Raw genomic sequence first — 19,596 nt, 5'->3', positions numbered from 1 at the left:
CTCTGCTCAGCCTCCTTGTGGCCTGGGCAGAGGTGGAAAGGTCTGCACAGCTTCCATGGACCCCAGCAGAAATGGAGAAGCAAGGCAACTTTGACCCCAAGCAGATAAAAGTGGATCCATTAGAAATGCACCAGTCCTGGCTCCTGGGAGTGGGAGGAAGCACCATGGGAAGACTAGGGACTGTCCCCTTGATCATAGGACTGTACCAAAGGGAAGCTGCCTGAATATCTAGTAACATAGATATCCAGTTTCCAGATGGTGGCAATGGGCAGAAGGCTACTAGGAGAAGTTGCATGAGTATCGCAGGATACTAAAATGGAAGGCACCCACAACCATAGCCAGAGGGAGGTCAGCTAAGGGGGAACATTGCCTGATCCAAGGCAGCAAGGAGTGACTGCTCCCAGCCTGACCCATGGTCACAACTGGCCAGTGAAGGGACATTATTTGGACACTGGCTAAACCTTGCATCGGAGGAAACCAACGCCCACTGTTCACAACCTGGGGCATTGGAAACTAGAACTCAAGTGAACCACTTGAGTCCCTTTACTACAAGACCCCAGAGAGCAGTGTTAGCTGGGGGGAATACTTCTATACCACAGAAAACCCAGAGAAAATCCACACATCTACAACCAGAGGGCCTGTGCTTGTACACAGCCACAGGCAAGTTATCACCATGAAAAGCATCCTAGAGAGGGGAGCAGGTATATAGTGACCCATAGCAATCACAGGGACACTCCAGAGCCTGCATCCTAAACTCCTGCATACAATAGAAACAGCCAAGCCTCTGTACAGTCAGCTACAGGCCCCTTAACAGACAAACCACAACCAGCTGATAGGAGGCCCATAGCAATTAGGGAAGTAGCTCATGTGCCCCTGAAACACTGGAGGGATCCATAGCCAAAGATTGATGCACATCTGCTAAATAAGCAAACTCCAATGAAGCCAAAGTCAAGATTCAATAGGAATTTTATTCACCTTGTATTGGTTTACTATAAATAATTCTAATGTGAACTTTGATCATATATATCACTCTTTAACTTGATTGATAGTTGTTACCCTAGTAGCCAATATTGAACCTACATTGACTGCATTTCTCCTAATTGTTTAAACCATCAATTGGAATCAATCTATCTTTGATTTCTGAGCTCTAGTTTATACTTGCTCCTCTTACCACCTATTCATCCTCTTACATTTTCTGCTACTATCTCAAATACCCACCATTCATCTTTTTCTCCTTTATACCTTGGTGTGTATTATTTTGTATCTTTTCTTTTTCCTTCTTTCTTTCTTTCTTCCTTCTTTCCTCTATCCCTCCTTCCCTTCTTCCATCCATTCATCCTTTCTTTCTTCCTCTTTTTTGCCCAATCTTTCTTCTTCCTTCCTTTCAGCTCTCATATGTTATAGCAATTTTAATCTATTTAATAACAAATTGTTCATCTTATTTCAGAAACTCGCTACAAGTTTTTACCTGAATTACAGGAACAGTGGAGAACAATGTCAACAAGTTTTTCACTTTTCATAAGGCCAAATAGTAGTACATGCCTTGACTCTGAAGTGATTGTATGGAGTAAATAGGATTTAGTGGTATCTCTCAAAGTGGTGCCAAAATTGGGATGAGCACAGGTCACACACTGAGTTGAAGTATCATATCTGGATATTCACCCAACCTAGAGTTCTTAAGAGAAAGAACTTAAGAAGGTAGTTTTTAAGTACACAAAGTAGTTCCTTGCTCAAAAGAAGTGGTAACTATTCCAGTAGATGATTGAAAAAAAATATGAAAAAGCAAGAAAACAAACCACCCAAAACATCCCATAATGCCTAAACAACTGACTCCATCAACAGCACAGTGTAGGAAATGTCAGGGAAAGAATTTAGAAAGTTATAATTAAAATGTTCAATAAGCTAAAAGAAGACATATGGAGTAAAATTAGAGAAAAATACAAGGAACGAAAGATCACTTCAATAAAGAGATAGGTATTCTCAAAAAGAACTAAAGAGAAATACTTAAAATGATTCAATGAACTAAATTAAAAATTCAATGGAAAGCTTCACGAATAGATGAGACCATTTTGAAGATAGGTTTTCAGGTCTCAAAGTCAAAGTGTATAATAATGAAAATAAAGATGACCATGAAGATAGTAAGAGACTGTCACCAGACTATACAAGAAATCTGGGATAACATCAATAAGCTAAATTTAAGAAAAATAATCAGGGTAGATGAAGGCTCTGAAATTTAAGCTAAAGGGACACACAAATATTTCAGTGAAATAATATCAGAAGATTTTCCAAAGCTTAAGAATGAGATAGATATTCAAATACAAGAGGCATATAGAACTCCAAATATACAAAATCTCAATACACCCACTCTAAGACATATTATAATGAAGATGCCTAACATGCAGAATAAGGATATAATTTTTTAAAGCAGCAGGAGAAAAATGGCTGGTCATACTTAGAGGTAAGCCAATCCTGATTTCAACTAATTGAAAAGACCCTAAAAGCCAGGAGGGCTTGGAATAATATATATGAGGCCCTGAAAGAAAAAAACAGTTGCCAACCAAGAATACTATGTCCAGCAAACTTAAGCTTCAAAAGTGAAAATAAAATAAAACCCTTCTGGGCTGGGGATGTGGCTTAAGCAGTAGCATGCTCACCTGGCATGTGCGGGGCACTGGGTTTGATCCTCAGCACCACATAAAAAATAAAATAAAGATGTTGTGTCCACCGAAAACTAAAAAATAAATATTAAAAAATTCTCTCTCTCTCTCTCTCTCTCTCTCTCTCTCTCTCTTTCTCTTTAAAAAATAAATAATAAAACCCTTCCATGAAAAACAGAAGCTAAAAGAATTCGTTACAAGAAAGCTGGGATTATAGAACATACCCAATTAATAGTTTCATAAAGAAGAAATGAAAAATAAAAATGAAAACCATGATAGAGATGAATTAAACTACAAGAATAGTCAATTAAAGAAAAATCAAGTCCAATTTTAAACATTATAAATACATCAAAATAGCCATTTTGGTACCAATATCATGCCATTTTTGTTACTATAGCTCAGTTGGTTAATTTAAGGTCTGGTATTTTGATGCCTCCTGTATCACTTTCCTCACTAAGGATTGCTTTGGCTACTCTGGGCCTCTTATTTTTCCAAATGAATTTTATGACTGATTTCTCTATTTCTATGAATAATGTCATTGGGATTTTAATAGGAATTGTATTAAATCTGTATAGAACTTTTGCTAGTGCGGTCATTTTGTCAATATTAATTCTGCCTATCTGAGAACAGGAAAGATCTTTCTACTTCTAAGGTCTTCTTCAATTTCTTTCCTTAGTGTTCTATAATTTTCATTGTAGAAGTCTTTCACCTCTTTTGTTAGATTGATTCCCAAATATTTTATTATTACTTTTTTTGAGGCTACTATGAATGGGATAGTTTTCCTAATTTATCTTTCAGTTGATTCATCATTGGTGTATAGGAACACAATTGATTTGTGTGTATAAATTTTATATCATCCTACTTGTTTCAATTCATTTATGAGTTCCAGAAGGTTTCTGTCAGAGTTTTCTGGGTCTTCTAAATATAAAATCTTGTCATTGGCAATTAGGGATAGTTTGAGCTCTTCTTTTCCTATTTGTATCTTTTTAATTTCTTTCCTCTAATTGCTCTGGCTAGAGTTTCAAGGAGTATGTTGAATAGAAATAGAGGAAAGAGGGGTGGGAGGGAAAGGGAGGGGGCAGGGGGTTAGCAATGATGGTGGAATGTGATAGATATCATTATCCAAAGTACATGTGTGAAGACACGAATTGCGTGTCAACGTACTTTATATACAACCAGAGATATGAAAAATTGTGGTATATATGTGTAATAAGAATTGTAATGCATTCCGCTGTCATTTAAAAAAAAAGAAGTGGTGAAAGAGGGCACATCTGTCTTGTTCCAGCTTTTAGAGGGAATGTTTTCATTTTTTTTTCCATTTAGAATGATGTTGGCCTTAGGTTTACCATATATAGCTTTTAAACATTGAGGTATGTTCCTACTATTCCTAGTTTTCTAGTGTTTTAAATACAAAGGGGTGCTGTATTTTGTCCAGTGCTTTTTCTGCATCTATTGAGATAATCATGTGATTTTTGTCTTTAAGTCTATTGATGTGATAAATTGTGTTTATTGATTTCTGTATGTTGAACCAAACTTGCATTCCTGGGATGAATCATAGTGGACTATCTTTTTGGTTTTTGTTCTAATTACTTATACATGGCAGTAGAATGTATTTTGACACATCATATATAAGTGGAATATAATTTCTCATTCGTCTGGTTGTACATGATGTAGAGTTACACAGGTCATGTAATCATATATGCACATAGGGTAATAATGTCTGATTCATTCTACTATCATTCATACCCCCATACCCCCTCCCCTCCATTTGCTCCCCTCTATCTAGTCCAAAATAACTCTATTCTTCCCTTGCTTGTTGTGAATTAGCATCTGCATATCAGAGAAAACATCTGGCCTTTGGTTCTTTGGAATTGGCTTATTTTGCTTAATAATATTCTCCAGTTCCATCCATTAACCAGGGTCTGGTATTATGATACCTCCCGCTTCACTCTTCTTGCTAAGGATTACTTTGGCTATTCTGGGTATCCTATTTTTCCAATGAATTTCATGATTGCTTTTTTTTATTTCTATGAAGACTGTCATTGGGATTTTAATAGGAATTGCATTAAATTCTAATTCTTTTGGTAGTATGGTCATTTTGACAATGTTAATTCTGCCTATTCAAGTATGTGAGAGATTTTTCTATTTTCTAAGGTTTCCTTCAATTTTTTTCTTTAGTTTTCTGTAGTTTTAATTCTAGAGGTCTTTCACTTCTTTTGTTAGATTGATTCCCAAAGATTTTATTTTATTTTTTTGAGGCTATTGTGAATAGGGTAGTTTTTCTAATTTCTCTTTCAGTGGATTCATCACTGATGTATACGAACACATTTAATTTATGGGTGTTAATTTTATAACCTGTTACTTTGTTGGATTCATTTATGAGTTCTAGAATTTTCTGGGTCTTCTAAATATAAAATTTTGAAATCCAAAATAGGGAAATTTTGAGCTCTTCTTTTTCTGTTTGTATCCCTTTAATTTCTTTCCTTTGCTTAATTGCTCTAGGTACATGTATGATTGCACATATTGTGCAATGCTACATTGTGTACAACCAGAGAAATGAAAAGTTGTGCTGCAATTGTGTACAATGAATCAAAATCATTCTGCTGTCATATATACCTAATTTAAAAAAGAGACACTGGACTGGTGGAACCATGCAAGGAGTGAAAGGACTGGAGTAGTTATTATCCTTGAACTTAAAACATATATTTCCCAGAATGAATCTGTGATTATATATAAATATTCTCTGTATGCTCTCTTTAATCTCTTTTAGGCACCAAGTATTAAGAGTTATAATAGATCCTTGGGGAAGCAAGGGGGAGAATGACACTTGAAGAAACTATCTAAGGCCTGACATTGATATAAATCTTGCTTTACCATTCACCAAAGTTTTTTTTTAACAGTATGTTTGTTTTACAATATGTTTTATGCAATTTCAAATCAAGAAAAATTTGTACTTCTGTTAAAAAAAACGGTGAAAGAGAGCATCCCTGTCTTGTTTCAGGTTTCAGAGGGGATACTTTCAATTTTTTCTCCATTTAGAATGAGGTTGGCCTTGAGCTTAGCATATATAGTTTTTAAATGTTGAGATATGTTCCTACTATCCCTAGTTTTTCTAGTGTTTTGAATATGAAGGGGTGCTATATTTTGTCCCATGCTTTTTCTGCATCTATTGAGATAATCACATGATTTTTGTCTTTAAGTCTATTGATGTGATGAATTACATTTATTGATTTCTGTTTGTTGAAGCAAACTTGCATCCCTGGGATGAATCCAACTTGATCATGGTACACTACCTTTTTAGGATTTTCTTAAATGCAATTTGCCAGTATTTTACTGAGAATTTTTGCATCTACGTTCATCACAGATACTGGTCTGAAGTTTTGTTTCCTTGATATATCTTTGTCTGGTTTTGGGATCAGGGTAATACTAGCTTCATGAAACAAGTTTGGAAGTTTTCCCTCCTTTTCTATGTCATGGAATAATTTGAGGAGGATTGGTGTTTGTTCTTCTTTGAAGTTCTGGTAGAAGTTGGCTGAGAATCTATCTAGTCCTGGGTTTTTTATTTTTTTGTTGGTAGAATTTTGATGGTGTCTTTAGTGTCATTGCTTGAAATTGATCTGTTTAAATTTTCTGTCTTCCTGACCAAGAGTCCTCAGGAAACTTGAAATGAAACCACCGTTTGATCCAGTTATCCCACCCTTCAGTATATACTCAGAGGACTTAACATCAGTATATTACAGTGACTCAGCCACATCAATGTTTATAGCAGTTGAAATCACAATAACTAAGCTTGGAACCAAGCTAGGTGCCCTTCAACAGATGAATGGATAATGAAAGTGTGATATGTATATACACAATGGAATATTACTCAGCCATAAAAAAGAATGAAATTATGGCATTTGCCAGGAAATGGATGGAACTGGAGAATATCATGCTAAGTGAAATGAGCTAATACCCCCCCCCCCAAAAAAAAGGACAAATGTCATCTATGATATATAGATGCTAATACATAATAAGGGAGGAGGAGGGAAGAATTGAAGTTCATGGGATTTGACAATGGGTAATAGAGGGAAGGGATGGGGTGGGCATAGGAAAGAGTAGAATGAATAAGACATGACTTTGCTATGTTCATATATGAAATACATGACCAGTGAAACTCCACATCATATACAACCACAAGAGTGGGATCCTAATTAGAATAAGTTATACACCATGTATGTATACATATTAAATATAATCTATTGTCATGTATATCTAAAAAGAACATAAAAAAAATACACCAACATTGACATTGGTGATTCTTTCTGTGGTGTGTTCATTTTCAATACATTCTTATCTTCTTTGGCTTAGAATTTTCTTTTTTCGACTCTTATTTTTATAAAATATTATTTTTCCAAACTATTAAATTGGATGATTTGCTAATAAACTCTTAGTCCTTTTATGCTTTACTAAAGAAAAAAAATAAATGCATCAAAATGGCATGAAATAAAGAATGTCTGTCTAATGCCAAGTGTAGGGCACATGCCTATAATCCCAGCAGGTCAGGAGGCTGAGATAGGAGGATCATGAGTTCAAAGCCAGACTCAACAAAAGCGAGGTACTGAGCAACTCAGTGAGACCCTGTCTCTAAATAAAATGGAAAAAAGTGCTGGAGATATGGCTCAATGGTTGAGTGGTACCAAAAAAAAAAAGTCTCTCTGTAACAACAATGAATGTAAATGATCTAAACTCTTTAATCAAAAGACAAAGGTTGGCAGATCAGATTTTTAAAAAAGACCCAACAATATGCTGTTAGGAAGGGACTCAACTCACAGGCAGACATGCGCAGACTGAAGGTGAAAGGATAAGAAAAGGCATATCATGCAAATGGTACTCCTAAATAAGCAAGAGGAACTATTCTCATATAAGACAAAGTGGATGTCAAACCAAAATTAATGAGAAGAGACAAAGAAGGTCAGTTCATAGTACTTAAGGGGAATGTCCAACAACAAGATATAATGATTTTAAATATTTATTCACCCCAAAATGGTGCATCTATGGACATAAAACAAACTTTTTCTCAATATGAAGAATCAGATACACCATGATACAATAATACTGGGTGACTGCATCACTAGATTGATCATCTAGACATAAACAAAGATTCTACAGGACTCAAAAATACAATTAATGATATGGAGCTAACAGATATCTACAAAATATTTTATCCATTAAGGACTGAATTCACTTTCTTCTTGGCAGTGCATGGAATCTTTTCTAAAATAGATTGTATTTTAGGTCACAAAGCAAATCTTAGCAAATACAAAAAAAGAGATAAAACCTTGCATTCTATCAAATCATAATGGGATGAAATTATAAATCAATGATAATATATAAAACAGAAACCACTCTAACATCTGGAGATTAATTGATGTGCTTTTGAATGATGAATGGATAGCAAAAGAAATTAGGGAAAATACTAAAAAATTGTCTTTAGAAGTAAATGAGACTAGTAATACAACATATCAAAATCTTTGGTACTATATGAAGGCAGTTCTCCGAGGAAAGTTTTAGCACTGAGTTTATACATCCAAAGAATAGAAAGATACCAAAAAAAAAATCTAGCATTATACCTCAAGGCCCTAGAAAAAGAACAAACCAATACCAAAATCAGTAGAAGACAAGAAAAAAAATCACAGCTGAAATCAATGAAATAGAGAAAAAAAATACAAAGGATCCATAAAACAAAGAGTTAGTCTTTTGAAAGGATAAATAAGATTGATAAACCCCTAGGCAAATTAACTAAAATAAAGAGAAGACTCACATAAATAAATGCAGAGATGAAAAAGGAAATATCACCACAGATACCACTGAGATCCAGAAGATCATCAAAAATTCTTTCTAAATTCATACGCTATTAAGCTAGAAAATCTGAAGTTATTGACAAATTCCTAGAGACATATGACCTATCCAAAATGAACCAGGAGATACAGAAACTTAAACATTTCAATATCAAGTAACAAAATTGAAGCAGACATCAATATCCTTCCAAGAATAAAAGCTCAGGTCTGAATGGATTTTCAGCCAAATTCTACCAGACCTTTAAAGAAAAACTAATATCAATCCTTAAATTATTCCACAAAAATGAAAAGGAGGGAACAACGCAGAACTCATTCTCTGGAGCCAGTATCACACTAGTAACCAATGCAGGCTAAGACATATCAAGGAAAGAAATCTTCAGGCCAATATCATTGATGAACATAAATGCAAAACTACTTAATAAAATATTGGCAAACAGCATGTATAAAAAGATAGTGCACCATGATCAAGTGGGGTTCATCCTAGTGATGAAAGATCAAAGTGCAGCCTCTTCATGTTTAAAATACTAGAGAAACTAGGGATACAAGGAACTTAGCTGAACATCATAAAGGCTCTATTTGACAAACCCCAACCAGTAACATACTGAATGGAGAAAAACTGAAAGCACTCCCTCTAAACACAGGAACAAGACAAGGATGCCCACTTTTGCCACTCCTGTTCAGCATACTTCTTGAAATTCCAGCCAGAGCAATCAGACAGGAGGAGAAACTTAAAGGAATACCAGTAGGTTAAGAAGAGCTCAGATTCTCTCTGTTTGCACATGATATGACCCCATATTTAGAAGATGCTCCAAAAAAACTCCACTAGAAGACTTCTAGACCTGACAAGTTCATTCAGCAAGGTAGCATGATGAACATACATATCAGTTGCTTTCCTATATTCCAATAATGAATCTGCTGAAAATGAAATTAGAAAATCTATTCCATTCAGAATAAACTAAAAAGAAAAAAAAAACACCTTGGGAATAAATCTAACAAGTGAGGTGAAAGAACTCTATGAGGAAAACTATAGAACACTAAAGAAGGAAATCTAAGTAGACCTTAGAAGATGGAAAGACCTCCCATGTTCTTAAATAGGCTGAATTACTATTGTCAAAATGGTCATACTATCAAAAGCATTATACAGATTCAATGCATTCTCCATCAAAATAGCAATGACATTCTTCACAGAGCTACAAAAAAACAGCTCTGAAATTAATTTGGAAATATAAGAGACCCAGAATAGCCACAGCAATCTTTAGTGAGAGGAGGGAAGTTAGAGGCATCACAGTATTGGACCTCAAATTATATTACAGAGCTGTAGTAACAAAACCAGCATGGTACTGGTACCAAAAGAGGCATGGGATCCAGTGGAACAGAATAGAAAGCACAGAGATAAACTACATTTAGATTTCATCTCACTCTAGTTAGAATGGTGATTATCAAGGAAAAAAATAATAATTTAATGTTGGTGAGGATATTGGGTAATAGATTCATACACTGTTGGTGGGACTTCAAATTAGTGCAACCTCTCTCAAAAGTGGTGTGGCAATACTTCAAAAATCTAGGAATGTGGGCTGGGGATAAACCCTCATAAATACAGTTATTTCATATTAGACACTGGAGAAAAGATAGCCTCTTCAATAAATGGCTCTGGGAAAACTAGAGATCCACATATAAAAGAATGAAACTTGACCCCTATCTCTCACCCTTCACAAAACCCAACTCAAAGTGGAACAAAGACCTAGGAATTAGACCATATATTCTGCAACTGCTAGAAGAAAATATAGGTCCAACACTCCAACATGTTGGCACAGGAACCACCTTCCTTAATAAAACTCCTAAAGTGCAAGAAATAAAACCAAAAATCAATAAATGGAATGGCGTCCAATTATACAGCTTCTGCACAGCAAACAAACCAAGACCATGAAGAGAGAGCCTACTGAATAGGAAAAGATCTTTGCTACCTGCTCCTCAGATACGGCATTAATATCCAGAATATACAAAGAACTAAAAAAATATTAACACCCAAAATGCAAACAACCCAATCAATAAATGGTCAAAAGAACTAAACATATGCTTCTCATATAGCCAGGGCAGTGGCACACACCTGTAATCCCAGCGGCTCAGGAGGCTGAAGCAGGAGGATCCCAAGTTCAAAGTCAGTCTCAGCAAATTAGTAAGGTCCTAAGTAACTCAATGAGACCCTGTCTCTAAATAAAATATGAAAAAGGGCTGGGAATATGGCTCAGTTGTTAAATTCCCCAGGGTTTAATAAAAAAATAAGAAAAGGTTAACAAACATGAAAAAGTGTTTGATTTCTCTAGCAATCAGGAAAATGCAAATCAAAACTACATTGAGCCAGGCGCCATAGTGCACACCTGTATCCCAGAGGCTCAAGAGGCTGAGGCAGGAGGATCGCAAGTTCAAAGCCAGCTTCAGCAACAGCAAAGTACTAAGAAACTCACTGAGACTTTGTCTCTAAATTTAAATATATATATATATATATATATATATATATATATATATATATATATATATATATATATATTTTAAATGGGGCTGAGGATGGGGCTCAGTGGTAGAGTGCCTCTGAGATCAATCATCCTGGTACCAAAAAAAAAAAAAAAAGAAAAAAAAACTACATTTAGATTTCATCTCACTCTAGTTAGAATGGCGATTATCAAGAAAAAAAAATAATTTAATGTTGGTGAGGATATTGGGTAATAGATTCATACATTGTTGATGGGACTTCAAATTATTGCAACCACTCTCAAAAGTGGTGTGGCGATACTTCAAAAATCTAGAAATGTGGGTTGGGGATGTGGCTCAAGCGGTAGTGTGCTCGCCTGGCATGCACGGAGCACTGGGTTCAATCCTCAGCACCACATAAAAATTTTAAAAAATAAAGATGTTATGTCCACCAAAAACTTAAAAATAAATATTAAAAAATTTTTTCACTCTCTCTCTCTCTCTCTTTAAAAAAAAATCTAGGAATGCAACCACTATATGCCCCAGCCATCCCTTTCCAGGATATGTATCCAAAAGATAAAAAAAATCACCATCCTACAGTGACACAACCACATTAATATGCATAGCAGCACAATTCACAATAGTCAAGCTATGGAACCAACTTAGGTGCCCTATATAGATGAATGGATAAAGAAAATGTAGTATATATACACAATGAAATATTACTCAGCCATAAAGAATAATGAAAGTCTGGCATTTGATGGTAAATGAAAGGAACTCGACAATGTGATTCTATGTAAATAAACCAGTTCCCAGAAGTCAAAGGTCAAATGCTTTCTCTAATATGTGGAAGCTAATACACAATAAGGGGTAGGGGGGGAGAGAGAGAGAGAGAGAGAGGAAAAAGGGAAGAGGGGGTCCATTAAAATAGAGGAAAGATAAGTAGAATAGCTACAAGTGATTGAAGGGGGAGGAAGGAGGGACAGGAAAAGGGAAGAATAGTGGAACAAATCAAACTGAAATTTCATATGTGCAAACATGAATAAATAATTGGATCCTATAAGAGATGAATCAAAAATAAACTATAAATTGCAGAAAAATCAGTAGAGGGAGGAGAGTAGGAAAGGGGACAGTACTGGGAAATTAGTGCATATTATATTCCATGCTTTTGTGATTATATGAAAATGTCTCCTAATGTTATATATAACTAAAAAGAATAAATAAAAAATTTAAAAAGAAACTCATATGAAGGAGATACTGTTTGTTTCACACAAATTATCTCATATTACATAGCTAGAAAATATAGAGTTGGGATTCAAATCTACATATTTTCAATGCCAGAGCATCACCTCTTAAATATTGATTTTACTAATAATAACAGCATCCACTTATATAGTACTGAGTATGTGCTGGCTATGTTCCAAGCTATGTGTATACGTAATTTTTCATGTAATCCCAATGACCACCCTACATACCCATTTCACAGAGGAGAACACTGAGGCAAAGGCGAGTTTGTAAGTGGCAGAGCTTAGATTTGATTCCAGGTAGCCTGGATCTTGAGTCTGTACTCCTAAATACAACTTTGACTCCTTCCATTCTGTCACTCTCTACATTCAAAATTCTACAAGACCTGCTAACTCTATTTTTTAGTATGTCCCAAATACATGTCCTTCTCAACCCTGTTACTACTTCACCAATCTAAATCACCACCATCTCTTGCCTAGACAACTTCAGTCTCTCCTATTTTTTTCTTTTCCCCTCTAGCCTTTATTCCTTCAATTGTTTCTCCACACATCATGGAATCCCTCTGCTCAAAACCCTTCTGTTAGCTAGCAGAATGGTTAGACGGCTGAATACATGATAAAGCAAGTGCGGTGAAATGTTAATGGTAGAATCTACAATTTCTAGGATTATTTTTTAACAAAAATTGTAAGAAAAATCTTCTGGAATTCCGAATACTCTTAGGATCAAAGTACAAACTTCCTATTGTGGTTTACCAGATCTTGCAGGTCTGACCCTGAATATTTCTCTAGCCTCATCTTTAGTGTGTCTGTCTGTCTGTCTGTCTGTCTCTCTCTCTCTCTCTCTCTCTCTCTCTCTCTCATAACTTCATCCCTGGTCCCTGTGCCCCAGCCATTATGAATGCATTTTAGTTCTGTGAATATTCCCTGTGTTTTTCTTATCCTTGAAATAACATGTATTGTTCCCTTTGTCTGGAACAGGCGTCTTCTTTCTTATTTTCCTGGTAACGCTCTCTGGTCTTTGGATCTCTTCTGAAATGACACTTATCCATAGAGGCTTTCCCTGACTCCTTCCAGAATGTACTGATATATAGATATAGAAATATAGATATAGGTATACATACAAACCCATATATATGCATATTTATGTAACAGTCTATCTAGAGATAAATAATTCCAATAATATATATGTATATACATATATGCATACATATATGTATTGGTCTCTATACCTTTTTTTAGCAAATTTTTTGTTTTGGTGTCAAGTTTATTGAGTTCTTTATATATTCTGAATGTTAATGCCCTATCTGAGAGGCAGGTGGCAAAGACCTTCTCCCATTCTGTAGGCTCTCTCTTCATGCTCTTGATTATTTCCTTTGTTGTGCAGAAGCATTTGATTCCTTCCCAGTGTTTGATTATTAGTTTTATTTCTTGCACTTTAGGAGTTTTATTAAGGAAGGTGGTTCCTGTGCCAACATGTTGGAGTGTTTGGCCTATATTTTCTTCTAGATGTTGCAGAATTTCTGATCTAATTCCTAGGTCTTTGGTCCACTTTGAGTTGGGTTTTGTGAAGGGTGAGAGATAGGGGTCAAGTTTCATTCTTTTACATGTGGATCTCTAGTTTTCCCAGAGCCATTTGTTGAAGAGGCTATCTTTTCTCCAGTGTTTAATATGAAATAACTGTATTCATGAGGGTTTATCTCTGTGCTTTCTATTCTGTTCCACTGGATCCCATGCCTCTTTTGGTACCAGTACCATGCTGGTTTTGTTACTACAGCTCTGTAATATAATTTGAGGTCCAATACTGTGATGCCTCTAACTTCCCTCCTCTCACTAAAGATTGCTGTGGCTATTCTGGGTCTCTTATATTTCCAAATTAATTTCAGAGCTGTTTTTTGTAGCTCTGTGAAGAATGTCATTGCTATTTTGATGGGGAATGCATTGAATCTGAATAATGCTTTTGATAGTATGACCATTTTGACAATAGTAATTCAGCCTATCTAAGAACATGGGAGGTCTTTTCATCTTCTAAGGTCTACTTAGATTTCCTTCTTTAGTGTTCTATAGTTTTCCTCATAGAGTTCTTTCACCTCACTTGTTAGATTTATTCCCAAGATGTTTTTTTTTTCTTTTTAGTTTATTCTGAATGGAATAGTTTTTCTAATTTCATTTTCAGCAGATTCATTATTAGAATATAGGAAAGCAACTGATTAATACATGTTCATCATGCTACCTTGCTGAATGAATTTGTCAGGTCTAGAAGTCTTCTAGTGGAGTTTTTTTGGAGCATCTTCTAAATATGGGGTCATGTCATGTGCAAACAGAGAGAATCTGAGCTCTTCTTATCTTATTGGTATTCCTTTAAATTTTTCCTCCTGTCTGATTGCTCTGGCTGGAATTTCAAGGAGTATGTTGAACAGGAGTGGCAAAAGTGGGCATCCTTGTCTTGTTCCTGTGTTTAGAGGGAATGTTCTCAATTTTTCTCCATTCAGTGTGTTACTGGCTTTGGGTTTGTCATATAGAGCCTTTATGATGTTCAGCTAAGTTCCTTGTATCCCTAGTTTCTCTATGTTTTAAACATGAATAGGCTGCACTTTTTCAAATGCTTATTGTGCATCTATGGAGATAATCATGTGATTCTTGTCTGTAAGTCAATTTATGTGGTGAATTATATTTATTAATTTTTCAGATATTTAACCAACCTTGCATCCCTGGAATGAACCCAACTTGGTCATAGTGCACTATCTTTTTAATATGTTTTTCTTTGCTGTTTGCCAATATTTGATAAGAAATTTTGTACTGGGCTTGTTGATGTATGCATGTAATTCCAGTGGCTCTGAAGGCTGATATATGAGGATTGGAAGTTCAAAGTGAGCCTCAGCAACATAGCAAGGCCCTAAGCAAGTTAGAGTAACCCCATCTTAAAATAAATACAAAGGGTTGAGGATGTGTCTCAGTGATTAAGTGCCTCTGGGTTCAATCCCATATATCAAAGTAAAAAATTATATCTATATATTTGCCATATATTTTATGTATTCATTTGCTATATATGTTTGCTATAACATTACATGAGGGCTGAAAGTGGGCTAAAAAAGATTTGGCAAAAGATTGAAAAAAAGGAAAAAAAAAACAAAGTGAATATAGAATGGAATGGTGCAGTCCAAGGTAAAAATAGAAATAGGTAGATGTGGTGTATGTGAGTTAGTATAGGGATATGAGGAGCAAGGAGAAACTAGGGCTAGGAGACAGCGATTGGGAGAATTAATTCTAAGTAATGCTTTAAACCATTAGAAGAAATACATTCAAATGGGTTGAAAGTACAATGTTGGCTATTAGGATGATGACTAAGTATCAAGTTAAAAAGTAATATATATGACCAAAGTTGAAGTTTTTGCTATTTATAGTAAACCATGCCAAGGTGACGAAATTTTTGGTTGAATCTTGGTTTGGGTTGCATTAGAATTTGGTACATTTAGCAGATATCCATCACTCTTTGGCTCTGGATCCTTCCAGAGGTGCTGGAATACAGGAACCTCCCCTAATTGCTGTGGACCTCCCTCCAGTTGGTTCTGGTTTGTCAGCTCAAGGGCCTGAAGCTAACTTCTTGGAGGTTGTGGTGTTGTGTCTGTTGGTTGGTTTTTATTGTGTGCTGAGATTCAGGACAAAGGCTCTGGACCGGGGTTATGATGGATGGTTCACTGTGTGTATGTGTTTCCCTGCACAGGGTCTTTTGCTTGGTGGTGTGGTCTGTTTGCTGTCTATAAGCACAGGTCCTGTGGCTGTGTTTTCTCCATGAGTTTATCTGTGGTGTATAAACATCACCCAGCTTATACAACTTATGAGGTACTGTTGTTATTATGGAGTGAAGGGACTCAGCCAGTCTATCTGGGTTCTAGTTTCTACTGCCCCAGCTTGTAAATAGCAGGTGCTGATTCCCTCTGCTGATTGTGTCTGAGGCAGGGTCCAGCCACTATCCAGTGTCTGATCACTCCACAGTTGTGGTACAGGGTCAGGCTGGGAGCAAGTCAGATTGGGTGCCTTTGATTTTCATTGCCTTGGGCCCAGGGAAATTCGTCCCTTGGCTGACCTGCTGGCTGTGGTAATGGTCTTTTCCTTTAAGCTTCCTGTGGGGGCTTAAGCACTTGCCTGTGGCTTTCTACTAGGTGTAGCCATGGTCGGGAAACCAGTACCTCTATGCTGCTGAATATTCAGACAGGTTATGTCCTGTTTGGCTTCAATGAGGCCCATGATCTGGTCACCAGTCTCTCTAGGTTTCTTAGGACTAGTGCTACTTTGCATGGATCTCACTCCCAGTGTCAGCGGGCAACGATAGTGGTTCTATAGGTTCCCCTTTCCTATCCTCAGAGCCCAATCTGTCTTGCCACTCAGATCTGAGCTCAGATTTCCACCACCCTGAATTCTGAGCATCTGCTCCATCTCTGCTGGGCTCTCTGCATCAGCTGAGCAGGCACTGGGTTGGGCAAGCACTTCCCAAGCAGGCTTCTCCACCCTGTTCCCCTTGTTCACAGTGGGGAGGAGGCAGTTTCAGCAACTTTCAGATAGTAGTTGGATTCTTTGTTTTTTGTTTTTTTTTTTTTTTTATCGGTTACAGTTGGATTCTTAAGAGAACCCACTACAGGGGTGTTCTGGTTTAGTTTGCTGCTAAGTGAGGTAGGGGGATTTCATGTTGATTTAAGGCAGTGACTATTCAAGTATGGGTTCCCCCAAATGGCTGCAGTGTCCAGCAGGGACACTCCATTTACAATTTGGTTGTCTAGTACATGATCTGCTTCAAGGACACAGCTGTTACTGTCGTATTTTAATTTTTCCTGGTTTTCTTTCCAAATGTTAAGGGAGTGAGCTTATGTGATTTTCCTGTTCCCTCTTTCTCTGTTGCCCTTGTCTCTTCCTCCAATCTGGTCCAGATTCAGGGTTGGGGAACTCTACACTTATTTTCTACTGTGATAACCAATCTTCAATTCTCTCCAGGTCTCAGACTTTGTAATATTGGGCCTCAGGGCATTTACTTTTTTCTTCCAACTCTCTGACTTGTTGTTTCTTCTCTGTCTTCTTTCTGTGTGGTGAGGGGACTGGGAATTGCTGCCTAGTCCCTTTCTGCCTTCTCCTCCTCCTCCTCCTCCTCCTCCTCCTCCTCCTCCTCCTCCTCCTCCTCCTCCTCTTCCTTTTCCTCCTCCTTCTCCTTCTTCTTTTTCCCCTCCTCCTCCTCCTCCTTTCTTCTTCTTTCTCCTTCTCCTCCTCCTCCTCCTCCTCCTCCTTCTTCTTCTTCTTCTTCTTCTTCTCTCTCTCTCTCTCTCTCTCCATATATACATATATATATTTCTTTCCAAGTAGACTATGAACCTATAAGCTCTATATCATTTCTCTTTGCTCACTAGTATATAAAAACAGATCCTAAAAGAGTATCTAACATATAGTATTTATCCCATAAATATTTTGAATAAATAGGTAAGTATATGGTTAAATAAATGCCTAACAAATTCTTAGAAAACAGTTGTTGATTGACATGTCCCCCAGTCATCAGTGATCTCATTTTCATAAAACCCATGGATATGCAAAAGCTTCTCTCTAGACTTTGCCTATTATTTCACTCGTAATAAAGATGGTAACTTAAATTAGAGTAGTTACCTCAAATCTTGGTATGTCCATCTCAACCTGTCCTTTTAGCAGTGGGGCTTGTCTGGGAGCCTCGCGGATCATCACACTCCATCTGAAATGAAGTTCAAAGACAGAAATTTAGGGCTCTCCTTTAATAAAAGTTGGAATCAATGTTTCATAGGTCAAAAAAGATGGCAAAATGTATATGTGGTGGGGGGATGGTTTATATGGGGGTACTCAAGCAATTTCTGGCCACTGATCTCAAGGTATACCACAAGAAGGGACTCTGCTTCATGACTTTCCTAGGCCAGTGATGGAAAGAATTCTTCCTAAAGTTCTCAGAGAGCAGCAGTGCTTCTCAACCAGACCTAATAGCAAGATCACTGGTGGTGCTTTTGTAAAATGCATATAACAGGGCCCTGCCCAAAGACCTACTAAATAAGAATCTTTATGGTTCTGGGCAAGGTGGCACACACCTGTAATCCTAGCAGCTTGGGAGGCTGGGGCAGGAGGATTGCAAGTTCAAAGCCAGCCTCAGCAACTGCAAGGTGCTAAGCAACTCAGTGAGACCCTGTCTCTAAATAAAATACAAAATTGGGCTGGGGATGTGACTCAGTGGTTGAGTGCCCCTGAGTTCAATCCCCAGTACCAAAGAGAGAGAGAGAGAGAGAGAGAGAGAGAGAGAGAGAGAGAGAGAGAGAGAGACACCTTGCAGTTCAGGAGGCTGAGGCAGGAGGATCACAAGTTCAAAGCTAGCCTCAGCAATGGCGAAGCCCTAAGCAACTCAGTGAGACCCTGTCTCTAAATAAAATACAAAATTGGGCTGGGGATGTGGCTCAGTGGTTGAGTTCCCTTGGTACCTCCCCCAGAAATCAATCCCTCGTCCCCCATCCCCCAAAAAAGAATCTTTATGGCAGGGCCCAGTTTGGTATATTGAAAAAGCTCCTCAGGAAATTGTTTTCTAAATTAAATTTTTAGTTGTAGATGGACACCATACCTTTATTTTATTTCTTTTTATGTGGTGCTGAGGATCAACCCAGGGCCTCACACATGCCAGGCAAGTGTTCCACCATTGAGGCCCAGCCCCAGCCCTCCCCAGGAAATGTTTACATAGAGCCCTAAATCAAATATCTGAATGTTCCCCAGCATAAAACGTTTTGTTTTTTCCCCCTCAGAGGTAGTAGGATGGTAATACTCTCTCTAGAGTAGAGACCATCTAAGCCAGGTGTTTTGACTCTCCCCCCACCTTTTCAAAGTTTCTTTATGGCTCTTTTCTGAGGAAAAATATGTTTATATAGATACCTGGCTATGCAAATTGAAGGAGGTTCATAGAATTCTTGAACTTTACTCATGAGGCCTCTGCTTAGGATCTTTTAGATTTGGAGAGGGCCTTCAGTGATATTTGAAGGAAATATATTACATGCTTGGTTTCCCAAGAGGCAAGGCCCCCCACATTGCCTACAATTGAATCCAGAAAGGGCATGAGGCTCTGGGAGAGAGTTTAGAATATACTTAATTGAGATGATATAATTGGGTGTAATGGTGTGAGACTGAAAGAGGCACAAGGGTCTGGTCTTTTGGCCACTCACCTGTCTAGAATCCTCACAGTAGCCTGCTCCACTCGGCTGAGGATGTCCAGCGGTGACTTGTTTTTGTTCCAGAAAGCACCCCAGCCCAGGACACGTGCCAGATCATTGCCGGTTCCAAGTGGGATGACTGCCAGCTGACACTGCAAGAACAAAAGATAGTATACTTTATAGACACTCCTCCACT

At 37.3% G+C, this 19,596-nt stretch overlaps 1 protein-coding gene across 1 annotated transcript in view; it reads right to left on the bottom strand.

Annotated features, from left to right (window-relative positions):
• The window catches only part of Dgkk (diacylglycerol kinase kappa), a 132,450-nt gene that overhangs the window by 26,099 nt on the left and 86,755 nt on the right, over nt 1-19,596 (bottom strand). The window contains exons 11-12 of the mRNA XM_071606589.1: nt 19,413-19,552; nt 17,854-17,935 (exon numbers count right to left, since the gene is read on the bottom strand). Coding sequence (XP_071462690.1) covers nt 17,854-17,935; nt 19,413-19,552 — 222 coding nt within the window. The remainder of the gene's footprint in view (nt 1-17,853; nt 17,936-19,412; nt 19,553-19,596) is intronic.

Source organism: Marmota flaviventris, chromosome X (genome assembly GCF_047511675.1).
Source record: "Marmota flaviventris isolate mMarFla1 chromosome X, mMarFla1.hap1, whole genome shotgun sequence".
Taxonomy (NCBI): domain Eukaryota; kingdom Metazoa; phylum Chordata; class Mammalia; order Rodentia; family Sciuridae; genus Marmota; species Marmota flaviventris.
This window is presented reverse-complemented; position numbering and strand designations above follow the sequence as displayed.